The following is a 15,771-nucleotide window of genomic DNA, read 5'->3' on the forward strand; positions in this document are numbered from 1 at the left end:
TGGTACCATGTAAAACTAGGGTATCGATAGGTTGGGGATCGCACAGCCCATAGGGGTGCGTTGGTTCTCATTATATAGCATAGGTTAAATACATATACAGGGTATGTACGATATATGGAAATTACAATCGTATATGACTTGGAGTCTAACACAGTTTAGGCGCAGTTTTGGTGGTTTTTGTGCCCTGACTAGAATCTGGTACTAAGTAGTTACCCTAGCCTCAAGTATGGTGATTTTGAGTAAATAACTCAGACAACCAAAACACGCCCTTAGTGATTGAGGAGATGTTCATATTTCTGTCAACCGACCCCTAGACCTTTTGTGATTGTTCCATTGATGTCTTATAGATTTATAAATTGTCTTCTCGGATCCATCTATCAGCCAGGCTGATATGCATGTAGGGCACAGATGCCTATCTTCACCAACACGACTATATGTTCAACATATACGTTAATCACCTGTATAATTAATCAGGACTTTAACCAATGATACTATAATTCAAGAAAATACCGATACGAGATCGGATTAACCTCGCCGCCACTGCCTCTGGCGGTAGACCATGCCGCCACGGCATGTTTCGTTCGACAGGATTTTGCACGCTGTAGAACAGAACGGGGCGTGAACAGTGCATGTGCCGCCCTATGCACTGGTGCCAGGCTGCTCTGCTGGCCGGTTTGACGAGAGTGTCACGAGAAGCGACGCTCGCAATTCGTCATTTATTTAATGGGCTATATGTATACGCTGATCTTGATCACTCATTCTAACAACCTAACTGTTGCTGCTAATGTTGTTCTCTCACTATTTTCTGTTTGTTTGTTGGGAATGAACTGACATGGCCTTGACCGTTGTGGACTACTCCCTTCATCCATAATAAATGTCATAGTTTTAAATTAAGGTCAACTTATTATACTTGAAAGGAGTATTAGCGTGTGTGCCTGTATGCATGAGCATCTAAGGAGAAACTGCCATCAACTCCCGTTGGTCTTGGTCTGACACATCAATTGTATGACTCAGCTTATCAGCTCCGTCGATTCATCTTACGAATCGATATAAGAAGACCAGCAAAACTTCTCTGGCCCTGGTCCGCCGATTACGCTGTGTCGGTTCCTTCCATGGCAACTACCGGGCAGCTTGAACCTCACAACTGCCGGCCAGCCTGGACATGGCGACCGCAGATCGTGGAGGTTGCCGCCGATGGAACTCATGGCAGTTGCCTCCTTTCCCATGACAAAAAGGTCAGACTCCTTTGTCGAACGTTCTTCCTCATTCCCATCTTTTTTTATGCATTTAGTCTTCCAGCTCACCAGCAGTAGTAGTGGCAGCGGAGTGGCCTACGGGTTCCTGGCTTACCTGCCGCACGATTAGGCGGTCACGGCCGGGCTAGGCAGCCTCGACATCCAGGATACGAAGGCCATGGTCAACTCCTGCTTGGAATGCTATAGGTTGGCATCACTGCAAACTTCTTTTGAGAAAATTTCTACGAGGATAGTACAAAGTTTTGGTTATTGTCACAGCTAAAGGTTTTACACAAATTTACGATCTCTATGGCCTCTCTTATATTGCCATATTATTATCTTGTTGGTTATTTTATTATGTTTTCTTCCTATAGGACAAATGTGATAATACTTGTGTTGCATGTGCACCTTAATAGTTAAAATAAAAAATACTCCCTCATCACATCCTTGAGAGAACTAACAAACGCGACCCGCTCGGGAATGTGCCGCAGCAAAGCTGCTTCACCATGTTATAGCCCTGCTCGTGTGGATTTCATGGGCTTGCCGTGTGTTCCGACTGCAGATAGATCCGGTGTACTAGTTTGCTATGTGTGTGGATTTTGATCTGCCACTTCGTGAAGGGAATTTGATTGGGTATGTGTGTGGGCGCGCATATACATGTGGAGAAATCGTAAGAGGTTGTAAATTCATGAATTTCTTTTGAAAGCACCGAACGGAGAGAGATTGAGAGGACATGCAGCGGTTAAAAATGGAGATGATATGCAGCTGTTACATTGAGAGGATATGCAGCGGTTAAAAGGTAAGCAAGCAGTTCACAACTGGCCATAAGATGAGATCTATGCACACCAGCAACTTGAGAGAGAGAGAGAGAGAGAGAGAGAGAGTATCAAAAATCAAACATCCATAGTGTGCCACCGCATGCGCGAGGTCTTTCTAGTAATATATGTCCAACTCGACAGTATAGTGACAACTTTATTGCAGTTTGATTACACACTTAGACGAAATTACCTGGTCCACCGTAGTACATATGCATACCCTCCTTATCAATGCCATAACCATCAACAGTATATTTTGTTATATCACTAGTTCCAGTGACGACTCTGTTCTCATTTGGAGTAACAAGCTTGTTATTCTCATCAATAATTTGGATGCTCTTTATGAAAGCTGCTTTGCCATGTCCTTCAGAGGCAAAATGTCCACTACCCATTTGTGGAGAATCAGATGAAGCCGTCGGGCCCGAAACATGCCCACCCCATAATGTGTAATTACCTTTATCCCTAAGGTAAGTGAATAATGAACTTGGCCAATATCCGATGGGTATATTTGCTTCACCATATGCTACCCACCAATTCTTTGTCTTTGTGTCCTAATAAAATTCAGAACATGAAAGTAAAGGCTATAAATTGCATACAATGGTGTAAAATTTCCATGCATACGAGGCTATTATACTTAATATTATAGCATGAATTTCTTGTCATAACCTTTTACTCATAGCAAGGACTAGAAATCAGTATTTATGTGTTAATCGTAGAAGTTCAAATATATGCCAGAATCAAAAGTGCTTTAATAATTCTAACCGGGAAGTTCAGTTTTAAGCCATGCTATTTACAATTTGCGAAATTTTCTCAAAAGATATATGTAGGAGTGAGATGATAGGAAACAACCTATCAACTCTGTTTATAAAGTAACTCAATTTATATCATAGTGAACTACCTAAATGATTATGTACATAAATATGTGATGTAAATTCATGTTTGTGCATACACTGCTTCTACAACCTATATAAGAAAATTAAACTAGAAGCACAAGGGAATACCTTGAAAATAAGGATCTTAAGTACATAATGTTTCCCATTATAGACTGAAACATGTTGTAATCTTCCACCAAGACCAAAGTTGCGGTTAACTTGCACGAAACCAGGACATGTGTGATCATAGCAGGACTTGTTCGATGCGCCTGCATGCTGGCACACATGTTTACTATAGGTTAACAAAACTATAAAAAACTTATATTTGTAATTCCTCATTATAATAAATCTGCAGTTGATAATAAAATATGTTTCCAAAAACATATTATTCATTACCCAAGCAATATGAAACCTCGCGAAGCTATCACCAACCAAGTTTGGAGCTACCGAATAACCAACAATTATACCATCAATTCCATTTGGCCCATTATCAATTTGAACCCCCGTTGCACTGAGATCCTTACTATCTTTCTTCACCTTTGGCTCATAAACATTTAATATAGCACGTGCCCCGTATACATCATCATAATATTTTATTCCTGCCACCTACAATCCAGAATAATTAATGACATTCAATATGATGACTAAATATTAACCACTATATATAAGGAAAATAGTGTATAATATTTACGACTATCTTAAAGCTGCCAGTACAAAAAGATATCATAGATAGAACCCTTCAAGAGGTTTTGGAGACATTTGGTAAAACAAATGAAATTCATTCGCATAGACTGGAAAGAGTGTCGATACGCAGGTTATTATTTATCTAAAATAAAAGAAATATGAAAGTATAATATTAAAACTAACCACTCAAAATTTCAAATAAGGATGTCCTTTGCTCCTAAATTTATGTGATATTGAATGGATTGCTCAGTTTATTGTTTTGGTGACTCACATCCATATATTTCGTCTTGCAAAGCATCATTTAAGTATGAATTTAAACTAGAATCTCTTAAATTTTGTTTGACTATGTTGACCTATTTTTACAATTCACTATGTATGCAATAGCTATGTGTAGTTTCATAATCAACCTATGATAATTAGATCATTTTGAAAATGAAAATAAAAAAATCACCCCTAGTTGCTTAAACTTGGTAAACACAGCATCAATATTGTGTCCTGCTACATGCTCCCTTCTATTGTTACGAAGTATTGGAATTGTTCCAATTGGGCATTCGATGACCGATGGATGCGCTTCGGATTCAACATTTAGGAATGGAGATTTGACATTTTGTCCATTCGGAAAGGAACTTGGCTCCATCTATTTGACAAGAAAACATGATCACCTTATAATAAAAGGAATTGGTACAAATTATGATTCTCGCAACTAGAAGGTAGTATCACAATAAATCGTATGAATTATTATACTTCAAAACATAGTATATCACATAAATCAGGATTTATTTTCATCATTTGTTACCTTTGTAACATTCATGTATGTTAGAAAACTTAATATTCGTCTATGTTCCCAAACATAAAGCTATATCAGTAAGAGCCCCACTACGATTATAAATCTACCAATATGGATGTAATATACCTGAATTTTGTGGTCTTTCAATAATGGGTGGTTAAGAGCTGGTTGAAGATTCACATCAGTGCAATCATAGACATCTCCTCCATCCGTCTGTTTGATTCATCTTCTTGTTAGACATAAAAAAATAATGCAATATGCATAATAAGATTAATACTTTCTGAGCAAAATCATAAATACTTTTCTTACCACGATAGTTTTATCAACTTGTCGAATCTGGTCAATATTTTCCCTGTTCTTTGTAGTTCTTACATCTTCTCCTCTGATGGCTAGAACAAGATATGACATGAGAAGTGCCACTCCAAAAGCTTGCCACCTTTCATCGTGGAAACTTGAATTGTCAATTTGATAATGCGTATGCAACCATATGTATATATATAGGATTTCGAGCCTATCACAAATTTAACTGTTGCCATTCATGCAATCCAATTTATGGCCTAAGAATCCGCTGATATATATAAAATAAATATTATTAATTGCCATAAATATAGTAGAATATTTCTGACGCATTTAAATGACTGACATATTTTCATGACACATGAACACCTTGAAATACATGCGATGAATCAGAAGCATGAATCATATCTATGGCAATTATGAATATTTATTAGGGACCGCTAGGGATAATATCAGAGTACTGCCTGACCGTAGGATGAGAGCATGGAAAGCCGTTAGATTAGTATATGGTTGGCCGCTGCCTGAGGAGTTTCTAAAATTGAAACCAATCAACGCTAATTGCGCGGGATTTGCTTTCAACTTTTCCAGATTTGGAGGAAACTGATTTCGGATTTTAAGGAATGTTGCAAAAAAGATATTCCATGCCACGCAATTTGCTTCCTTATTGTCATCCAATTTATGGCCTAAGAATCCGCTTATATATACAATTTATTCCGGATTTTAAGGAATGATGCAAAATGTGTTTCCACACTAGTTCAATACCAAAAATGGTAGACCTACGTAACCTTTTTCTTTTTTTTTTTAGAATCACATCGTTCATTCATTTATTCAACATATATAGTTTGGAATTTCCGACGATACAAGGCTTAAAATACAGTCCGGAGGGACCTGAAACCAAACTTTGCACCCCGCAAAAAAAAAATTGCATGGTTGTTCAGTAACACCCTTTGTTTGCTAAGATATGAACAGCTTCATTGGCGGAACGTTGCACCCATTTGACCTGAGACTCCTGCCGTGTCCGGAGCAAAGATTTAACATCTTCAACCACCGGTCTAATAGCCGACAGGTTCCTCCTGGAGCCGTTTAGCATACCGACCAGCCCTTTGCAATTCATATCTATCACCAGCTTCTGAATGTTCATCTCCGCAGCAAGCTGAGCCGCTCTTTTGCATGCCAACAACTCGAGCATCTCAGGGTCAGAGTTGATAGGGTAAAAATGGCATGCTGTCGCACAGAAGGCGCCATTGTGACCCCGAAGAACCACGCCGCCACCACCTCTCTTCCCTGACTTCGTGGTTGCTCCGTCCTGTTTGCTTTCGTCCACCCTTCCCTCCTAGGGAAGCCCGCGCTCCCGCGGGATCGAGGGCTTAACCTTTGCAGTGACCTCATTTGCTGCACTCCATTGCTCCATGCATGCCACCACTGTATTTGCAATAAAACGCGGCTCAGCGATTTTCTTTCCCTCTCTTGCTTCATTCCGTGCCAACCATAGACCATATAGACCCTGCACCATGGCGGCTCGTGCGTCCGGGCACGCCTCACCAAACCATGCCGACATCCATGATGCTAGCGCACTCTGGGAGCACCTTTTTCCGAGTGCATAATATTCCAGAATAGCGCCGAATGAGGGCATGACCAGAACCTATGAATGATAGTCTCTTCTCGTCCACACGCTGCACAAAAGAAATGAAGTGGTATTGGGCTGACATGTACCTGGTTTTGGAAATTTGATATAGGCATTTTATCGAACAGTTGGCATGCAGTTCCTGGGCAATCACACTTGAACTACCGTAGGTGAGCTCGGTCATGGACGCCCGCCGCCGGCGACTTGCGCACCGTACTGGCCCTCTTCGATGGCGTCATGACTCATGACGTCGGTCAGACATGGACCTAGATGCGCTGGACCGTGGCATGGCCGTTAACTTCCTGGCGCTATGGCGTGCATAAACCACACCGTGGCCGCCAGCGTCCGCGGTGCAATCATGTGCAGGTGAGCGTGGCGTGCGCGCGTCGAGGGCCGATTTGAGAAGGCCAAGCACTCTTTTGGGTTATGATGTGAGCCAGATTTGGAGCTTGAATTGAAGCTAGCCACCGGGAAGCTGGGCTTCAGCTTCGCCAGCGCGACGTGCTTCGCAGTCAGGGAGGTCGCGGCCATGGCCACCGCCTCGCCCGTTCTCTAGAGCAAGGTGAAGCCCACTCTGCCTCGCTGGCCGCTCCGCCGTCGCCCCCTTTGCGTCTGACTCCTCATACGCGTCGCCCGTCCACCAGCTCGACTGCCTCGCGCTTGCCGCCGCGGCGCTCTTCGTCGAGCTCGTGGACGCTCTGCCCCGTCTACCACCGCATCCGCTTCGCTCGTGGCCGCCCTGCGGCTCGTCTACGGCGAGCAGCTGCATGCGTGCTGCGGGGTGGTGTGGCGCATGCTCGACCACCAGCGCAAGGTGTCCGGACTAGAGCTCGGTGCGTCGCAGTCGGCGCGGAGGCGGAACGCACACGAGGTGCTCGACGAAATGCGATTGCTGCATGAGGGGGAAGGTGGAATATACGTGGCAGTCAACTTGAGATGTTCTAGTCAAACGGAAACATGTCGACCCGATACCGCTTGATTTCTGGTTTTGGACGAAACATGCTGGTTTCAAAACATGTGAGAGACCAAATGTCGATACAAAAAATATGAGGGGTCAAGTGTCTACTTCTGATAAACTTGAGGGACAAAAATATACTTTTCTTTTAGTTTTTTTAATATGATTTAGAAAATGCCCACGCATTTAAACATTTAGCATTAGGAAATTATTTTAAAAAGAGATCATGTTTTTAAAGGTGGGCATGTGTTCAATTTGCTATTTGTTAATATAAAAAGTTGGTATGTGCCTGCACATTGGTGACTGTGCATCCTAATCGTGCAAAGGTCATGCATATGTTCATCGTATTTGTATCACCTTAATGTTAGTTATGAGTTAATAAAAACACCTTTTTTCAAACAAATTGGGTTATCGCCGAGTTTATGTCATTTTTGTCCCTATAGAACTAATATGCTCAGTTTGTGTGTGGAATTGAGCGGTGCATGATAAAAAAATGTTTAAATTATTTCATATGATAAAACATTCACATTATTTGTAGTGGAGAAGCACAATACATATAGAGATGTAAGGAAGATAATCTAGAGGTAACCAAATTTTAGTTCATCTCTTGGAATGGAGAAAAAAGATTAATATAATATTCTATCTGCTATATATGGGACTCTTTTTAGATTATCAAATTTACCAACTCCATTGAAAATGTTTCTATGACCATTAAGAACCTTAACCAAAATTTAACAGGTAAAACTTTTTTTCGACTCGAGACTTAACCCAAGAACATGCCCTTGGACAAGTACTTCCGTCGCGAGTACAGTAGCCAGCTGAAAACTTTTCACTCCATGAAACTGTGATTGGCCGAGAGGAGAGAAGTAAAAGCCTCAAATACAAAGCAACACCAATGTGGATCAATAAAACAGACAATATCAAATGTGCGTGTACACGTCTAGACGTGTCTGTAGACAATGATGGGGCGGATGCCATTTAGTCATAGGCACCAAATATTCGCCTCTGGTCTGACCAACTCCATTTAACATGCATATTTAGTTCAATACCAATTTAAGCATATGTTTAGTTCAATACCAATAGTCAATAAGTTTTTACATCTAATCCATCCTAAAAGGTTGCCACTACGGTTGTCCGTGCCAAATAACTCCTTCTTCAGCACCCTACAGTTATTTGTGGAAAAGACCTCACTCTTCGGCACCGGTAGGTTTGGACAATATTCGCCGCATCGGGATCCAAAGCCTTCACGAACATCATTTTGGACTCCTCTCAAGCATCCTTGATCTCAAGCTAATTCTCTTGGAGCTCAGACTTCTTGCCTTGCATTTCCATGAAAATGACAGAGCTCGCTGCCTTCTTTGCCTCCTTTGCCTCATTTTCTTACACTTGTGTCCTCCTTCTTCGTTGTGATGTCCTCGAACTTCTCCGTCATCTTGGCCACCACCACTTCTCGCTTTTCCTTCTGCTCCCACTCCCCTCTCTCTCCCGGTTCCTAATCACCTTCTTGCCCCTAGGAAGCCGGAACAGTAGGATCACCCCCTTCATCTTCATTGGCAATGGTTGTCTTGACGGAGTAGACAATCAAGGAGAGGCACTTGCCTTGCCCATTCAACTTCATATAATAATTCATAAAGGTGAAGTGCTTCTTCTCTATAATGAGCACACACATACAGGCTAGCAAAGGAACACAATGGATGCTCAACATGTTGCAACATCAGGCAAATCAATGAAATGACCAACACATAGAGCAACAAGCCACAAAACTTACGAGTTCAGAGATTAACGTGCCACTTGGCCAACGATTTTGCACTTGTTTGTATGGGCCGCAAAACTTGATGATGACCTCTTCAATGTTGTAGCACCGATGGTTGAGCAACCTCGGATTGCAATCATGATCATTTCTATGCGGTAGGGATTGTAACACTTTTGCTCGTGAAAACCAATCATGCACACTTTGCCAAAATGCGCGCCCCTTTGCTCCGTGCCGTTAAATGGATCGATGCTAGTGGCCAACCACTCCACACACAACTGTTCATCCTCCTTTGCAATGAAGTCGTGTACCCTCTTCTTCTTTTGGTTGGCACAGGAAGGCTAGTGGTCGTCCGACTCCATTTTTAGCCGTTGGGTGTGCACGTCTGCTAGATGTCCTGTTGTGGTTGTTCCTTCGACCGAGTGTCCTTCACTTCTCCGTCTTCATTTCTGTCTCCTTCGTGGATAATGTTCATCATCGCCTCGTCATCTTACGCCCTCCCGCTTGGATGAGGCATTATGGCAAACAGTGATCAAGCACCGATGGATGAGAGTTGCACAACAAGCATCCGTCGTACAAGCATCGCCGACTTCGACTCCTGAAGATGTAGAGGTTGAGGGTCAACGAAACTCGACGGGCGGAGGTGAAGGAGGACATGGACTGCTGCGATGATTTTTGTGTGCTGGTCGGACCAAGGTTCTAGGAGGTGTAGTAGTAGGGAGGCTTCAGCTAGGATGCCCACAACGGTGATTGCCCGAGCGGCACCAGCCTAGCTGCGTGCTTTTCTAGACGAGGTCTGCCCTGATCGGTCGTCGCTGCAACGCCCACTCTCTTCTTCACCTTGTGGCAGCGTTTCGCGGATGCAGCCTTGTGGGCGGCCACCACTACCGGGTCCTCCGACTTTGGTGGGATGATGAGCCTCTCTGTCGGCTACTCTGATGATGAACAACGGAACACTGGAGGGGTGAAGGTAGCGACCGGGGCGGAGGCAATGCGAACGGTGTGTTTCGCGCGGAAGCACTAGTGGGAATGTCCAAATGTGTGGGCCCTGACGCGATTTTGGGTGGATCGGTGTTGACGGAGTCTGACGTGGCAGACGTCCGGACTCCCGCAAGCCTTCCCTATTAGGTGTTAGTTTTGCAGGATCTCGGACATCTGGACCTTGTCCGAACAATTTTGATGACCGCCATTGGAAGACTAAAAAATTAGACTGGCCGATAGATATATGAAGGTAATTTGGTGATCCACGTTGGAGTTGCCTTGAGTTGGGCAATGCTAGCTAGAAGCAAAGCCACAGAGTTTCCGCAGAGAAAAAGTAACGAGCTCACTTAATGCAACTCCAATGCGATTCACCAAAACACTCCCAAATGTCTGTACTACGTAGTCCAAACACTTCTGGCCATTTAATGTAGTACATCAAATTGTTTGAACGTCATAAATCCCACAAACCGCTCCTAAACTTGTGGGAGGTTTGGAGAGTTCGAACATACTTCAAACACGCCAACTCAACCTCGGACCACACACAAGACCACTTTTACCTGTCTTTCTTCTCTCACCTCTATTCATTGCCCAAGGGAAGAACATTTTTTGGTATGATTGTATAGTCGGCTTCCCTACAGCCGTCCACATATACGTCCAAACATTTCCACGGTCCATTTGATGGACCGCGTTGGAGTTGTCCTCAGAGCATCTAGCCAGGCGCCTCAAACACCCCTCAAGCGTCCTGACGGACGGTTCGTTCAGTGACTGATCAAAGAAAGTGACCCCGGTCGGGCGCCTCAAACCGGCCTCAAAAGCCCGCGCGACCTGCACCCCTCATATCTAGCACAAATTTGGGGCGGCCCGAGCGCGACCAGGTGCGTCCGCCACGTCTGATTTGGCCCACGCTGGCCCACCCCGACCCCACATATATTTGTCCCCATCCGCTCCGCGGACCAGACCCTAGCCACTTCACTACACTCCACTCTGCCCCCAAGCTCACATCCGGAGAACTCCTGCCTTCTCGGGCATGGAGGGCACCGGATCTGAGTCCTCCGTCAGCCGATCTGCTAACTGAGACCTCATCCCAGTCGAGCTCGATGAGGAGATGGTTGTCCGCATTGCGCTTCGCCGCGCCCGCGAAGAGAATGCCTGACAGCGGTCGGACTCGATCTGCCAGGAATCCATCACCTCCGCCCAAATGGCGCGTTGATCTGGCGAATGGCGTGTCGTCCCTGCCTCGCCGGAGGCGGTGTGCTCCGTCTGGCGTCCGAACGTCGTGGTGGACGTGCAAACCCTACGTTGGCGTGCCGACGACGAGGCCACCCATGGCCCGCTGAGGGCATTGCGCGGCGTGCCTGCCGTGCGACGCAGAGGGCGCGGGAGGCGGAGGCAACCCTCGCGACCGACGTCGGTGAGGCGGAGTCGCACTCTCCGGCGCCTGAACGGATGGCCTGCAATCCCGGGCGGCGTAACCGCGCCGTGGTGGACGTGTCGGCCTCCCTGGAACACGACGGATTTATCATCGACCTCGCATCGACTAGTACCGTGAAGGCTTCGGACTCCAACGAGGAAGAGTTAGGCATGGAAGATGGCGGGGCTTTGAGTCCCGTGAGCCGGTGGGTGTCTCATGTCCTACCCTGCCTCGTCGGATACCGGAGCAACATTTTGAGGGGGGACAGCTAGCCCCCAGACGAGCTCCGCTTAGATTAGATTTCACATTGGATGTAATTATATGGATTTGAGATTTCATAATTGAGGTATTCAGTTGTAAAAAAATGATTTTTTGAGGTGTGATTAGTCATTATCTTGTCTGGGCGCGTCCGTGGCGCATCGGTAGATGCTCTTACGGTCCTCTCGTCACAGTGCCTTCATAGCAGCAGCAGAGTACCACCACATGTGGAGTAGCCGATTGCGCGCGCGCAGTCACCACAAACATTTCCTTTGTTCCCGGTTAGAAATTCCACACGAACGGGTCCAATGAGGATAACGTATCGCGAGCCAGCCACAGGCGTGCCGCCACGTGAGCGGCGTGCCGGTCACACACAGCGTTATCCCATCCACGCGCGCCCCTGGCCGCATGTCTGGGCGCCCCAGGCTGGAGTATATTGGCCCGTCGCTGCGCCAGTGCTGAACGCTTTTCTTCAGACAGAGTTGGCAAGCGCAGACAGACAGAGCTTGAGAGAGCGCGCGCGAGATGGCAGCCTCCATGATCACCTCGCCGATTGTGGCGCCGACGAGCGTCCCCTCCCTCTCCCGCCGGGGTTCCTCCTTCGCCGTCGTCTGCAGCGGTGGCAAGAAGATCAAGGTCGACAAGCCCCTTGGTACGTCCGTCATCAGCCATCCCCCTGCATGCATGCGACCTCCAACTGCTGTGTTCTACACATGCATGCTCTGGTGACCATGAGATCCATGGATGGATTGAGTGGTCTGATTCGAGGAAATCTGTGTTACTCCGCAGGACTTGGAGGCGGCTTGACAGTCGACATCGACGCCAACGGCAGGAAGGTGGGCAAGAAGGGCGTGTACCAGTTCGTTGACAAGTACGGCGCCAACGTCGACGGCTACAGGTAACCCAACAGACATGAATGAGATATTGTTTGGTAGACCTTGGTGGAACTGGCATCGATTGGTCACGTGATTACCATACGTACCTAACAGTTACTCACGTTGCTAATTTGCAGCCCAATCTACACGCCAGAGGAATGGTCTGAATCTGGTGACCGCTACGCCGGCGGTGAGTAATTTTACTATTTGTAGTACCTCTTACTCAATATCCACATGCTTATGCATGTAGAATTCTGGCCTCTGCATCGGGTCGATGCACACAGTTGTGATACATGCATGCACACCTGTACCCGATTAAAGATAGCACTTACTGTACAAGTTGTTACCTAACTACAAATTGATACATGTTTATACTGGGCATACCGTAAAAGTTAGCTGCAAATCTAAGCTTATTCCTGTAAAAAAGTCTAAGCTTATTCAATCGAGCTACATAACCGATAGAGAAGAGATGAAAGTTTTGCTTAAAAGAAGAGCAATTATAGTTTTTCTTGGGGCAGAACCACAGTTATATACTCAACTGGTAATTGGCAATGTGAATTACCATCTAGTTAGAGGTGCTTGTTTACGTAGTAGTTGATTCATGAGAGAGATACTATCTTATTTGATTTACTATCTCTGTTGGGTATATTAGCTCATTTTCTTATTAGTTAAATCAATAATTAAATCATGACGACAATGCTAATAATATTAATTTCAATATAAGCTCATGATTCAAACGCTTACTAAACCATAGAGCATGCATATCTATGATAACTAGAGAAAACCCCGTGCGTTGCTGCGGGAATTGATTGCAATATATTTCGGTGATTTGATTGTATGAAGCTTCCATCATTGAATTAATAATATATGAACAAAAGCTAAAAATAAATATTATATATTTATTTGATTATTGTGTAGTCAGAAGATATTTTGAATATACGTGGCATAACGTAAAGAAAACTTCTTTTCATGCATATTGAGTGGACCTTTGGTGTGGTGACATATGTGATGGGGTAAAAGATGTGCATGAGATCAACTAATAATGAAAACTTTTTCTCATGCATGTAGTGGTGGGCCTTTGATGAGGTGGCATGTGTGCATGTTGAGATAAATAGGATAGTGGGGATCAACTTCTTATGTATATAGGATGACACGTACAATCAATGCATGTGATAGTATTTATTTTCCACTATCACAGATATATACTAGTAAGCATAAGTAACGGATGGAGGGTATTTTGGTGGTATACTAGAGACACGTATTGAGAAATTTTTCTTGAGTGATTATCCGTATATAGGCTCCTTTGGTTTGCGGGATTCTAAAAACTCAAAAATAGGGAAAACAAAGGAATAGGCCAGAAATGCATGTGCAAAACAGAGGAATGATAAACACATGAATTATATCAAATTGAGTGTTTGGTTCATAGGAATTGAAAAAACACAAGAAACCTAATAAACATGGTCAAATTAAAATCAACCCACATGAAAATGTATAGTCAGAATATTATCATGCCACTAAGGTTTATAGTCTTGTTCTTCATGCATATGAATTTGAAAAGGAGGTCAAAGTAGGTAGTATGATTCCTGTGTTATTCCTTTGAAACTGGGTTCGAAGGAAAATTTTCTTCATTTTTTCTTTACCTCATTCCTTTGAACCAAAGGCGTGAATAGTATCACCATAGGATTTGTTTTTCATTCTTTCACTTTTACTTTGGACCAAAAGAGCCCTAAGAAGTTTAGGGCTTATTTGGATGGAAAATATTACTCTTTTTCACTTCAGACCGATACACGTTATTTTTCCTCGTGGAAAAAGAAGATGATTTAGAAGTGTTTTTGTTCAAATTCTCCAACAAAACCAGTAAGCTGATCCACGTCCGTAATATTCGCATGCAGGAACGACCGGGCTTCTTATCTGGGCCGTCACCCTCGCCGGCCTCCTCGGCGGCGGCGTCCTCCTCGTCTACAACACCAGCGCTCTCGCCGGCTAAGAGAGCATCTACGTGTAACACAGGGCCGGGTCTCTGCTTGCATGCACGTCTCTGTAATCTACATAGCTACCTCCTGTGAATGTATGCAATCAACGATGCAAAGTAATTGATCCGAACAGATGGTTTATGTGTATGTACGTAACGCTGTAACGATATACTTCCTACTTTGGAAACTGTAAAAGGGTGGATTCTTGGAGCCCGTATGCACGCACCCTCTACCATGCATAGGCGCATCTGTTCCTAGGTATTTGGGACGCGCCTGACTCGTGTCACAGAGTGCCCAGAAGATTAATATAGTGGCCGCCGGCGGTCGCCACCTCGCTCACTGCCCTCGATCGAATTGAACCCCCACTCTGCGACTGCCCGATGGAATCAACAGCGAGACTGAGACGGGGAAGAAGAAATTGGGTGTGGGAGAAATGTTGTTGCCGGTGTCGGATTTGGGGGAGGAGACGAAAAGGAAGTGTAAAGCAGCGTCTCCTGTGGGAGCTCCTATTTGACGCATTTTACGTCAAATTCTGGATCTGCTGCTTGACAATGAGAGCGGCTAACCAGTCGACCTGACAAGTGTTGCTGACTATAGAGGAGCACATATGTCTAAGGCTGGTCACAATGGGCAGGAACGTAAGCTAGTAACCTACACAGTTTCCTAGACTATGTTACTACCTCCATAGTGGGAAGGAACATGTATGTAGTGTCATGCAGCGATGTATTTATTAGGATATAGACTCATTGTTTCTTGAAGTGTGTAATGTTCCGGTAACTTAGCTAGTTACCACAAGTACCTCTCTCTTCATTAAATATGTGCCACATAAGCAAACTTATGTTGGAGTGTGTGATGTTACTCCTAAGTTTCTGCCCATTGTGACCAGCCTAAGAACTAACTACAATGGAAAATCTGGGCATATCTGGAAAAAAATTCAATATTTCCCTCGAAATTGTGAAGACATTTGTAAAAAAACGAGTAACGTTTGAAAATTGGACAATTGTTTGAATAACTCAAACAAATTTCAAAATTCAAAAAAAACTAAAAACCATGGATTACATGACAGAAACAATTTTTGAAAATACTAAATATTTTCTCAAAAATCCGAACATTTTTTTAAATTTGAGAAACAAATTTGACAATGGAAACATTTTTTGATATTCCGAACAATTTTTCAAAAGCGTGATTTTTTTTTGAAATTCCCGAATATTTTTCAAAAATGATTTTTTTAATTAGAAAAAATGAGAACAGGGA

General features: G+C 44.1%; 2 protein-coding genes across 2 annotated transcripts; one reads left to right on the forward strand and one right to left on the reverse strand.

The window, feature by feature from the left end:
• Positions 1 to 2,229: 2,229 nt before the first annotated feature.
• On the reverse strand, positions 2,230 to 6,845 carry LOC123142705 (uncharacterized). The gene is made up of 8 exons (XM_044561492.1): positions 6,645 to 6,845; positions 6,233 to 6,363; positions 4,703 to 4,829; positions 4,520 to 4,606; positions 4,058 to 4,243; positions 3,319 to 3,528; positions 3,052 to 3,198; positions 2,230 to 2,601 (listed from the first exon to the last, which is right to left on the reverse strand). The coding sequence occupies exons 1-8, from the start codon at positions 6,843 to 6,845 to the stop codon at positions 2,230 to 2,232; spliced, it is 1,461 nt and encodes a 486-aa protein (XP_044417427.1).
• Positions 6,846 to 12,017: 5,172 nt separating this feature from the next.
• On the forward strand, positions 12,018 to 14,730 carry LOC543448 (photosystem II 10 kDa polypeptide, chloroplastic). Its single transcript, XM_044565418.1, has 4 exons — positions 12,018 to 12,321; positions 12,459 to 12,567; positions 12,682 to 12,734; positions 14,437 to 14,730. Exons 1-4 carry the CDS (start codon positions 12,195 to 12,197, stop codon positions 14,529 to 14,531), a joined length of 384 nt encoding a protein of 127 aa, XP_044421353.1. The 5' UTR covers positions 12,018 to 12,194; the 3' UTR covers positions 14,532 to 14,730.
• The last annotated feature ends 1,041 nt before the right edge of the window (positions 14,731 to 15,771 follow it).

The sequence above is a fragment of the Triticum aestivum genome, chromosome 6D (genome assembly GCF_018294505.1).
Source record: "Triticum aestivum cultivar Chinese Spring chromosome 6D, IWGSC CS RefSeq v2.1, whole genome shotgun sequence".
NCBI classification, from domain to species: domain Eukaryota; kingdom Viridiplantae; phylum Streptophyta; class Magnoliopsida; order Poales; family Poaceae; genus Triticum; species Triticum aestivum.

Coding starts and splice junctions, on each gene's coding strand:
- LOC123142705 (XM_044561492.1), bottom strand. CDS start 6,845: ATGGCCGCGACCTCCCTGACTGCGAAGCACGTCGCGCTGGCGAAGCTG. Junction 4,830..6,232: donor ATGGATGTCGGCATGGTTTG/GTGAGGCGTGCC, acceptor CCACGATGAAAG/GTGGCAAGCTTTTGGAGTGG. Junction 3,199..3,318: donor CGAGGTTTCATATTGCTTGG/GTAATGAATAAT, acceptor CATGTGTGCCAG/CATGCAGGCGCATCGAACAA.
- LOC543448 (XM_044565418.1), top strand. CDS start 12,195: ATGGCAGCCTCCATGATCACCTCGCCGATTGTGGCGCCGACGAGCGTC. Junction 12,322..12,458: donor CAAGGTCGACAAGCCCCTTG/GTACGTCCGTCA, acceptor GTTACTCCGCAG/GACTTGGAGGCGGCTTGACA. Junction 12,735..14,436: donor TGGTGACCGCTACGCCGGCG/GTGAGTAATTTT, acceptor ATTCGCATGCAG/GAACGACCGGGCTTCTTATC.